At 50.4% G+C, this 10355-nt stretch overlaps 4 protein-coding genes across 4 annotated transcripts in view; 2 read left to right on the top strand and 2 right to left on the bottom strand.

Annotated features, from left to right (window-relative positions):
• Positions 1–919, bottom strand: part of HO133_006217 (uncharacterized protein) — a gene marked incomplete at both ends in the record, with an annotated part of 1020 nt that extends 101 nt beyond the window's left edge. Inside the window, 3 exons of the mRNA XM_037297116.1 lie at positions 1–378; positions 439–702; positions 874–919. The exon at positions 1–378 is cut by the window's left edge and continues 101 nt beyond it. Of these exons, the coding sequence (XP_037147690.1) occupies positions 1–378; positions 439–702; positions 874–919 (688 nt within the window). The remainder of the gene's footprint in view (positions 379–438; positions 703–873) is intronic.
• A 1689-nt stretch (positions 920–2608) lies between these two features.
• HO133_006216 (uncharacterized protein) lies at positions 2609–3753 on the bottom strand (the record flags this gene model as incomplete). Its single annotated transcript, XM_037297115.1, has 2 exons — positions 2609–3586; positions 3682–3753. 2 exons carry the CDS (start codon positions 3751–3753, stop codon positions 2609–2611), a joined length of 1050 nt encoding a protein of 349 aa, XP_037147689.1.
• A 511-nt stretch (positions 3754–4264) lies between these two features.
• Positions 4265–5541, top strand: HO133_006215 (uncharacterized protein; the record flags this gene model as incomplete). Its single annotated transcript, XM_037297114.1, has 3 exons — positions 4265–4473; positions 4537–4762; positions 4840–5541. 3 exons carry the CDS (start codon positions 4265–4267, stop codon positions 5539–5541), a joined length of 1137 nt encoding a protein of 378 aa, XP_037147688.1.
• A 918-nt stretch (positions 5542–6459) lies between these two features.
• On the top strand, positions 6460–7218 carry HO133_006214 (uncharacterized protein; the record flags this gene model as incomplete). The annotated part of the gene is made up of 2 exons (XM_037297113.1): positions 6460–6543; positions 6805–7218. The coding sequence occupies 2 exons, from the start codon at positions 6460–6462 to the stop codon at positions 7216–7218; spliced, it is 498 nt and encodes a 165-aa protein (XP_037147687.1).
• Positions 7219–10355: the final 3137 nt, after the last annotated feature.

Raw genomic sequence — 10355 nt, 5'->3', positions numbered from 1 at the left:
CCAGAATTAGGCCAACTGCGAGCACGAACAGTGAAGTTGTAAGCAGCGTAGTCAGCAACGTACGGTGAAGTGCCATGATGAGCATCGGCACCACAACCGCCACGCCACCAAACAGTGCCATCCTTACCCTGTTCAACAACTCTTCGATCAAACGCTGCTTTGTATCTTCTCTATGATTACGCCCACCCTCACCCATGTAGTCCGAAACGTGAAGCCGTGGCTTCTGGGGCAATTCCTTGATGAGGTTTGCGTCCACCATAATTGCCAGATCGCTGGGATCGTAGGCGTTTAGATAGAGCAGGTCTTGTAGGGATTTGGCGACTTTCGGATCCTTGCTAGGCATTTCGAGCATGTATTTGAGGTCACGCAGTGCAGTGACTAACCCCATACGTCAATCGGAGGGGGCAAGTAATGAGGAGCAGACGCATCACCTCGTACCATAGTCTTTAAGCGTCTCCTGTGCGCGATCCATTTTTGCCTCTGTCGTGGTCTTCGAACTCGTGATATCTTCCGCCAGTATAGCTAACTTCCGCTTAAGATGTATGATTGTCATATGCTGCAAGGTTCGGATGCGGAGTGTAGGCACACCGCGAACTCCGTCCTCGGTAAACAAGGGACAAATTTTCTCTTCTTTCATTACGTCGTTGAAGGCTGCGTTATAGAGCATACGAAAGAAGTCTTCAGTGCCTTGGAACGATCGCCCTACATGGAGGTCAATACCATTTGCCCAGACGTTGCATGTGACATAGGGCAGTGACTAGGAATGGTCGATAACGCAAGCTAGCGGTGTAGAGTTGAGCTAGCAAAATCGTTCTTGACTCGTCCCAGAAAGAATAGTCGAAAAGGTGATAAAGGGGAAAATGGGATACACACCTCTGCCGTGATCCGTGCCATTCTCCACATCATTGTCCAATGGCATCTTCAAAAAAATGCAAGAATACTGGCGCGTATCTCGTCAAGTGGACTGGAATGTTCTATCGCAAGAGTAGTGGAATATCTGAAATATGTTCTACAAATGTGTTCTTCAAGGATTGCTATAGGTAACGTTTGACATCAGGTCAATATGGCTTGATGAGTCGTAGTGAGGGAAAACATCAAGGCTGCGAAAGTTGGGGAGGTTGAAAGATTCGGCAGGGCTGGGTTTGCAGCTGAGGATGACAGGACCCCACTTCTTGGCTCGCTGCAGGACGGATTCATCGCCACAGCTTGACTGGGGGCTAGTGAGGGAGAGGCACAGCACACTTATGCCAGGATTGCCGAGATTGAAGAGCCTTGAATAGGCGGTGTCCCTCCTGTTTTTTGCTCCTCATTCTTGTTCCTCTCGTCGCAAGAAGAGGTTTTGGGACTTTTCTCTTTCCTGACATCAGACGAAAGCAATTTTCATTTGGAAAACACATCATTCTTCTACTCAAACCATTGCTATTCAGCCACTACCAATGGCCCCCAAGCGTCCTCGCAAGCCTACCGCAAAGGCCATAGCTGCACGTCAGGCTGCCGCCAAATATTGTTTTTTTAAGCTTACTTCGCTCAAAGAATTAGTTATATAGTTATTAATTAATAGAATAGTTATTACGTGTAAGGATTTTATATAGATAAGATTATCGAGAGTAATTTATTAATAGATTTCTTAAATTTATTTATTATTTTAAATATTACAAGTAAAATAATCTAGTAATAGTATTAGAATTAATATAAATATTGCTTATTAATATAAATATATTAAAAAAGATAACTAGATATAGAATAATTATATAGAAAGAAGATATTAGATAATAGATAGATATCTCTATTAACATACGCTAGCTCTCGATCCCCACCGCCATGGCAATCCTTCCGTCTTCAGCAACAGCCAGCACTCGGCGATCACGAAAGACGCGCCGGGCGTCAGCACCAACGCTCTGCTCGCGGGCGGGGCGCGTATGATCAGGACGTTGGTGTCGACGCAGCTGTTGCCTGGGGTGTTGCGGGCGTACTGTAAGGCTGTGGACTCGGTGATGTATATAGTGTGCGCGAGGGTTGGGGTGGAGGGATATTAGGAAAAAGGAGTAGTTGGGTGTGGATTGGTGAAGGCAGGGTTGTTGGCTGGATAGCGCTTTCGAAATTGTTCAAGATATGTAGAGACGAGAATAATGACCTTATATTTCGACACGATTGGCTTCGGGGTTTCGGCAAGGGGCCTCTCGGCTTGAATAAGGACTTCGTGGTAGCTTGAGTAACACCGTCCAGTGTACCGCATGTCTCAGTCCATCATCTTCTAAGTGACAGTCGTGTCAGAACATAGTGATAGGACGTCACATAATGTAGGGTATTGGCATTGCTTTGCACATATACATTCGTTCTGCAGCTGCATGTAGCTTGACTGTCAAGGAATCTTCAACATCAAATCTCGACAAGTCGTCTTTTAACTTTGAAAGTTAGACTTATGTTCGTGATTCTATAGGGTATCTGTTACACAACGGACACTAGCATTTTGGTTCTATTCATTCATGACTTCAAGGATAGGCCTTGTCACATTTCGATCGTGATACCGAGATTTAACGTATATAGTATGGTCCTGTCCCATTCATTGGTTCTTCAAGAAGGATCCTTTTGCAGAATCTCTCCCATCTTAAGACCCCGAGGTGGCCTTAGCATACACCTTGGCCGCGTAACCTTGCTCCACCATCCCCTTGGCGACAGCAGTTCGCTCATCGAAGTCTTCTTTAGGCAGTCCAAGCTTCGCATTGTCCAGACCGCGGGTGCTCTCGTAGTCGCCCCCACCGTTGGGGAAAAAAGCCCTGACGAACGAGGCCATCGCCGCGCCCATGCGCGTAGACATGGGGTCCTGTGCGCTTTTCATCGCCTCTATGCCCTTCTGATAGCGCTCCTTGCTGTGCTCCTTTTCGATCGTCCAGTCCGAGTCCTTATCACCAGAGACGCGCTTCCAGCTCTCGAAAATGTCCCTCTGACTGACCAAGAAGCTGGAGATGACGAGCGGCTTGTTGCGCCATGTGTTCACCGTCAGGCTCTTGTCATTCGCATCCTCGGGCAGCTCCTTTAAGCTCAATAGAGCGGCAACGGCGCGCGCGCACTGCTCCCACGTGGTGAGATTGATCTTGGTCGTGCCATCGTCGTACAAGGTGAGCTTCTTGTTGGCAAAGTCAAACCCGAACCAGATGGGGCCCATGGCAAGACTGTACTCGTACCACAAGCTGCAGATCATGGAGGTCCAGGAGCAGCCGGCGCCCTCGATCTCGGGGAGCATGCTCTTGAAGTCGGCGCTCAGCAGGGTGTCGTTGATTAGAGCTTCGTTGGAGTAGTCCAGGCCGAAGAGGTTGGGCATGATGTGCGGGACTCCGGCTTTGGCGGCCGCCTGAACGATCTTGGAATGGACGTCTGGCGGAGCCATGGCGGCGAGGGTGATGACGAGGAATTGCTGGCCTTTCAGGGCGGCGACAAGGGTCGACTCGTCGCTATAGTCAACGGGGATCGCCTTGACGCCGGACGGGACTTCGTTCTTGCTGCCGTGACGCGTCAGGGCGGTGACGTTGTGCTTGCCGCTCTTGACGAGGGCTTGGGCAATGTGCTCGCCCATTTGGCCGCTCGCCTGTGTGTCAACTTAGTAGGCATGTGTGTGTGGTGGATGTGAGTGATTAGAGGATATGGAGAGGGTGTCGCGCAAAGAATGGCAGCTAAACTTACCCCGACGATAGCAACCCGCTCAATGCGGTTAGTAAAGCCGGCAGGCATATCTCTGGCGTACTTTGAAGCCATGTGTCAAGCAAAGTTGCAAGTCTCTAACGCCGTAGCGGTGTTCTTCAAGGAGGAAGTCGAGTAGCGTCTTAGGCTGCGACAAGGCTCCTCCGTAATGACTGAAAATGAAGTGACGCTCACGTGAAAGTACTGCGGAGGCGGACACACGATGTGCTCGTGGTAGCTACGGCAACCCAGAATAACCTCTTGATGACAACTTTCCCAATCACCATGTGAAAAGTGGATGCCACAAGTTCAATTGGTCTTCGTTGAACATGAAAGAATAGTTGTAAAAGGCCAAATATCGTTGTCGAGAGATGTATTCGCCTGATAATAGCAAGCTGGATATAAGACGGTTAAGTCCGAGCAGAGACCAGAGACCGGAGTTTGCAAGGAGGAGATAAGATGATTAAGTCCGGCTACCGTAACTCCGTTAAACACCGCCATTCAACTAACTCCGCCCTGTGATACGAATAGCACGATTCCTCCATCTCTTCTCTTTCCCACCCCCCAATCATATATACAAATCACAATGACTGCTCCTCCACCTGCCCCACCTAAGAGCTTGCTAGCTCGCCATCGAGTACTAGCCCCTACAGCTGCCGTACACGTCAGCCCGATATGTCTAGGTGCCATGAACTTTGGCAACGCCTGGAAGAACATACTGGGCGAATGCAACAAGGAGACTGCTTTCGAAATGCTCGATTACTTCTATGAGCAGGGCGGCAACTTCATTGATACGTGAGTATCCCTCAATGCATGTCATAGTCTCTACACCGAGAGCAGCGTTGATGATTCGTGTAGGGCAAATGGCTATCAAGCCGAAGAATCAGAGACATGGCTGGGCGAGTGGATGGCCAAGACTGGACGGAGAGACGAGATAGTCCTCGCGACCAAGTACTCCGCCGGATACAAGACTACCTCCGCGCCCGGGTTGATGCAGTCCAACTTTGGCGGCAACTCGGCCAAGAGTCTACACGTCTCCGTGGAAGCCAGTCTGAAGAAGCTGCAGACCTCCTACATCGACTTGGTACCTCCCCACACCCCCTCGTCCCCGCTTCTTACTCTTGTGGAGGATCATCGCTGAGCTTTGTCTTCTCCCCCCAGCTCTACGTACACTACTGGGACATGCACACCTGCATCCCCGAAGTAATGCAGTCCCTCAATCACCTTGTCTCCTGTCGCAAAGTCCTCTACCTCGGCATATCCGACACTCCCGCCTGGGTTGTCGCAAAATGCAATGCCTACGCCCGTCAGTACGGCCTGCGCCAATTCAGCGTATACCAAGGGAAATGGTCCGCCGCCGAACGCGATTTTGAGCGGGATATTATTCCTATGTGCATGGACGAAGGGATGTCACTGGCGCCGTGGGGCGCGCTAGGGGGTGGATATTTCAAGCCGAAGGAGCAGATTGGGAAAGATGGGGGGAGGAATTTGCCACATGTGAAAGCGCAAAATGCTGAGCAGGTGTCTGATGCGCTGGATAAGATTGCCAAGAGAAAAGGGACACTGGTTACGAGTGTGGCGTTGGCTTATGTGATGCATAAGGCGCCGTATGTGTTCCCGATTTGTGGTGGGAGAAAGGTGGACCATCTCAAAGGCAACATTGAAGCACTGGGACTGCAGCTCAGTGAGGACGATATGCAAGAAATTGAGCAAGCATATCCCTTCGACGTTGGGTTTCCACACAACATGCTGGCTGGTGGACCAAATGCTGCGAAAGGGCCGCAAGACAACGTGGTTTCGAAGAGACTAGGTCACATAGACTACGTAAAAGCTCCGCAGCCAATACCACCGCAAGAGCTATAGGTGGGTGCAATAGTACAGGTGGCCGTATCGGAACGAGGTATCGTATACCATAAGGAACCTATGGATCGTATCCGAGTGAGGTGTACTTACTATGCTGATACCTACGGACTGCCTTCCCCTTCCACTCGCATAGCTTCGACTGTTTCATTCTTCCAGTATTATGCAGTGGACTCTACTCCCAGCTCCTCAACGTCAGCTATACAGCCATGGTCACTGACACCGCAAGAGCGGACAACGTTCCCCAAAGCATTCCCAGCTACAATGAACCACATCCCCCCAACGCTCTCGCCATGCTCCCAACCTGAATGGTCCCCTGTTCCCAATTCTTTCAACGACCACATCTCTCGCAAAACGATTGCCTGCGTCCCCTCCAAAAATCCCCACAAACTTGTCCGCCATGGAACTGAGCGCCAGGCTGTCTCAAGCCGTCGGCATCAAGATCCGCCGCCTTCTCCACACGAACAAATGCAATGGCGATACCCGGCCGTGTACAATGCAAGCAGGTCACCTGTGCGGGTCGCCGAGTGTGGGCCCGGCACCGACGGGCGAATGCATCTTGCTATCGGGGCCAGACGGTAGCGAGCGTATTCGTGCGTTATGTGGCAAGGCGTAGGCTGCGATTGTAGGGCCTCGTCGCAATGAATACGGCTTGAAGCAGGTAACACACGATCTCACTGACTCGATCCCATCTCACTCGAAATATCTCAATGTTTGCACGTCAGCAATCTTCCGTGGGTCCGCCGAGCTGTATAGTACGTGGCAAGCGAATCTGTCTCCGGAAACTGCTGGCGAATGAGTTGTAATCGCGTACGTATCCACTGTCCGTGATATATAAACCTCACTTTTCTGCTACAGTCCCCCAAAATTCCAGCATCACTCCTCTATATATGAACTCAGACTGTGTACAGATGCCAGAACATGAACCTCAGAACCCTGGATGGACCAAGGAATGAGAAGCCCTCCGTCTTGTCAAAAGAGAACATTCTTCTGATCAAGCATTCTGTACTTCTTTGTTCACAACATCAAGCTACTGTTCTCCAGAGCATTCTTCTAATCAAGCGTTCTATACTCTGCCCTCATCGTCTACTTCAGCTCCTCCTCCTTCCCGATCTCAATTAGACCCACCTTCTATTCGTATAGATCAGAATATCGTCTCTCAATAACTTCTCTTCCGGAGAAGAATCGTCATTATATAACAATATAAGAGGTAAGTTTTATCAAAAGGTAGTCTGTGCCGAAGCCAACAAGATAGATTCCTGACAGAGCATTACGACCCAGACATCGTGCTCAGACCCGGCCAGTCTCGGTTTTCAAGCTTCCACCTACAACTATAACAAGATCTTCAGACCTCAGGCGCCAGACGAAGATCTCCTGCTTCCAGATTTCATGCGTAATGATAGATCGACGTGGTCAGGATCGGTTCAAAGCATGGACTACTACAGCCCATACCAGGCTACACCGCTGGCCACAAACCTTGGGGCAACTCATCAAGTACCACGATCGGCTAAAGACACCATCAGTGGCTACAATACCGTCGAGGGGGCCGAGAGCCACCCAAAGCGTGGAAGTAGAAAGCTGCGTGATGCCGGAACTAACACTGAAGGCATCAACAGAGGCGATCCTCAAAGTCAGCCACGCATGAAGAACCAGAAGCCCCTCGCACGGAAGCAGCTATAGCCCCCTCACCCTGCGACCTGGCCTCGGCAATTCATCGAGCAAAGCAAAGACCACTGCCGCCGGAAAGGGATTAAAGTGTCCAAACTGGGACAAAAGAAAGCAATGCTGGAGGACAGACCAAGCTGGTCTCTCTAGCTCTGAGATGCGGGATGACACCAAGTTTTACCAACAGTATAAAGTTGAACGGCAAGATCTTCCAACAGCAATGCTAGATATGCCAATCCGTCAAGGGCAGTACCGTCAGCTGGTCGGTCTTGGCATTGGGATAGCCTGAGGCCAAATGGGGTCAAAAGTACAGCGAGACCTGTTCCTCCAAGTCTCAAAAGAGCATGCAGAATAGATGAACTGATTTTCACATTGATGATTGAAGAACCCAAAATCGCTTGCGCCAAACCGCACGTACCCAAGTGTTTTCTCAGGCCTGAGTAGATAGAAAGCAACCGGGTAGCAAATCCCTCAGCACACCATCGCCGGCAGCCCTAGCGACCCCTCTCAAAAGCCCACTTCCACCTCGAGTCCACGCTGCACACCCCAAAATCCCCCAAGAACACCATCCTTCACAGAGCACTTGTTAGCAAAAAAGCGAACCACATGAGCACTCTCATTTCTCATCCGTGGCGGCAACATTGCCAACGATTCCGTCTGTCAGCCCCGGTGAGAACTGCGTGTTTATCTGGTCTGGTTTACAGCACACCGGGGAGAAGGAGAGTCTGGCAGGGACGAGGCTTCGCGTATGCCGAACATATCCGGTGTTTCAGTCCCAACGAGGTCAGTGCATATAATGAGCACATGCTGGTTTTAGGACGGAGCTGTCTGGCAATCTTTGTCAATGAGCAATTCTGTCGCTGACAAACGCGTAACTATTTCCTAGTCCCGCGATAAAGCAGCGGCCCTGAAAAACTCCCATATCCAATGAAATTCTCTCGGGCACCTCGCGGGAAGTTCCTTAGGAGGATTGCTGACCCCCAGCTGAATCGGTTGCTATCCAGAGCGCTCAAAGAGGAGGAACCTCCCAACCCGTGCCTTATCACCTCGCCTCTCTGGGTCCACAGCTCTCAGAGCAGTGTCTCTGTCATCTCCGTGGACGGTAATAGCCAGCAGATTGATCTTATGTTGGGCAGCATTGCGAGAACTCCTGGCGGTCATGAGCCAATGCGGTAAAAAGCATGTGTGTCGCGCTCGCGTCCGATATTCCTGACCATGAGGCTTTGCACTGTTCAGAAATCACATCAGCTTGGTGGGTGATGCGGACCAAGCGATTGTTACGCGTCAGCGTGGCCGGGTAAGCCGCGTTTTTGGTTGGAGTGGCCAAACAACCCTCCAGGAAAGCCTTCAAGGTCTCCAGAGAATCACAACGCGGGCAGGGATTCGACTCCTGCTGGCGCTCCTCTGCTTCCTCTATTCATACCACAGTGTCGTAACAAGCGATGGAGCGAGGAAGGACTGCGTCGGAGAAAGGGCCAGGATCAACTCGCTTGATTTCATGGAACGCGCGACGTGCTATTCAGCGTGACGATCTGAGAGATATGATCAAAGGCTTTGTAAATTTCGAGAATGAGATCGGTTGGCAGGTCCCGAAGTGGTTTCGACAGTTCCGGCCTCTGACCCCTGCGGAAGGGTGAATCCTATGCAGATCATGGAGTCAGCGTGGCTATTTTTAGGTAAAAGCCGAGAAAAAACAAATTGCAGGGAGGAGAGATAGACCTCGGCATTTCGCCTAAGTAATAAAGCGATTCTGGGGAGCAAAGGAGCTATCTGATCCCAGAAGATGGCATGTGACCCCGACCTGCTACCGAAGAGGAGTTGTTTACTCCGAAATGTACGTACATTGGGTGATGCCAGGGACATTGCTGAAAAACTCTCCGTGAGGTTTAGTAGACCAACATCAGTATACGCAAATTTGGTGAATATGGTTCGCTTGCAAGGACAAATTTTTATTTGTGGGACATGCCGAAGCTGTAGAAGGAGAATGATGAAAACACCCTAAGGTAGTGTCCAAACCGGGCAGCGTTGAGTCTGTTTTGACTCAACAACTTGAGTTTTAGCATAAAGGATAGATCCACCCCATTCAACACTCACCAAGCTTAGCCCCTGCTTCGAGCTTACTCTTATCACCACCACACCTCCTCATCCGCGCCTGTCAGATTAGCTATCACCGTGTCACTCGGCATAGAAGGTTCTGCCAAGCACATAAGCAAGAAGCCTCGAATCACCCGGTACGCCTACCAGCTAACAATACGCCCATGCCCCCATCGCTGACCGTGTCTCCTACTCTTAGTGATTCCTTAGACACCACCACTGTTCAGGTCATAGTCGGAGAAAGCAAGAAGGCCTTCAACATGCACAGAAGGATTCTCTGTAATGTCGCGCTGAACTTTCGCACCGTTGTAGGGGGACTTTCCTCGAAGGTGTAGAGCAGATGCTTGAGCTGCCCAAGGAAGACGAGACCCTGTTTCGACTTTTTTAGCTGTGAGTATACACGAAGTGTAGCTGGAGGATTATGAAAGCTTCGACGACATCGATTGGGTACAAAACAGGTTCCTCCGCGATGTTTGCCCAGAGTTCAGTACGGCACTTGGCAACGCACTTGGATACTGAATCCCTGCCAGCCACCTCGCGTACTTTCAAATACCAAAGTGGCTTCAATCTTCGATCTGAACTTTCCTTTTCTGACAGCCGGATCCAGTGGGGTGTGATGGGCCTTTCTTTTGAGCTGGATAAACATTTGCCACAGACAATGACTAGAAGCTAACCATCGCACCGACGTAGCTAAGAGCTGGCTGTGATTAATATACCTGGAGGTATCCTGATGCGTGGAGAATCAAAGACTGGCAGAGAGAGCATTTTCGATTTCAAGCCTCGCTGCCCTGAGAGCCGAAGACATCGTGCCCTATTACGATGGGATGATGGTCCGACTGTTCTGCTGCCGTTACTCGTACTGCCGATTGGTCAATTGGAAGGTCATACACCTTCTCGGACAAACTTGTTTTAGAAATTCAGGATTACGCTTAGTGCATCCGTGGAACCTCAATTGGGAATCCTTCGCAACCCCACTGTGCGGATTACCTGAATGATTGAGTACCCAAACCGTTGAAGGGCGCTCGTCTCCCGTCATCTGACATGTTGCAGCGCGGAAG

This window comes from Letharia lupina (assembly GCF_014066315.1).
Source record: "Letharia lupina isolate WasteWater1 chromosome Unknown contig_23, whole genome shotgun sequence".
Lineage (NCBI taxonomy): Eukaryota > Fungi > Ascomycota > Lecanoromycetes > Lecanorales > Parmeliaceae > Letharia > Letharia lupina.
The sequence above is the reverse complement of the archived record's forward strand: the minus strand, read 5'-3'. Positions and strand labels throughout refer to the sequence as shown.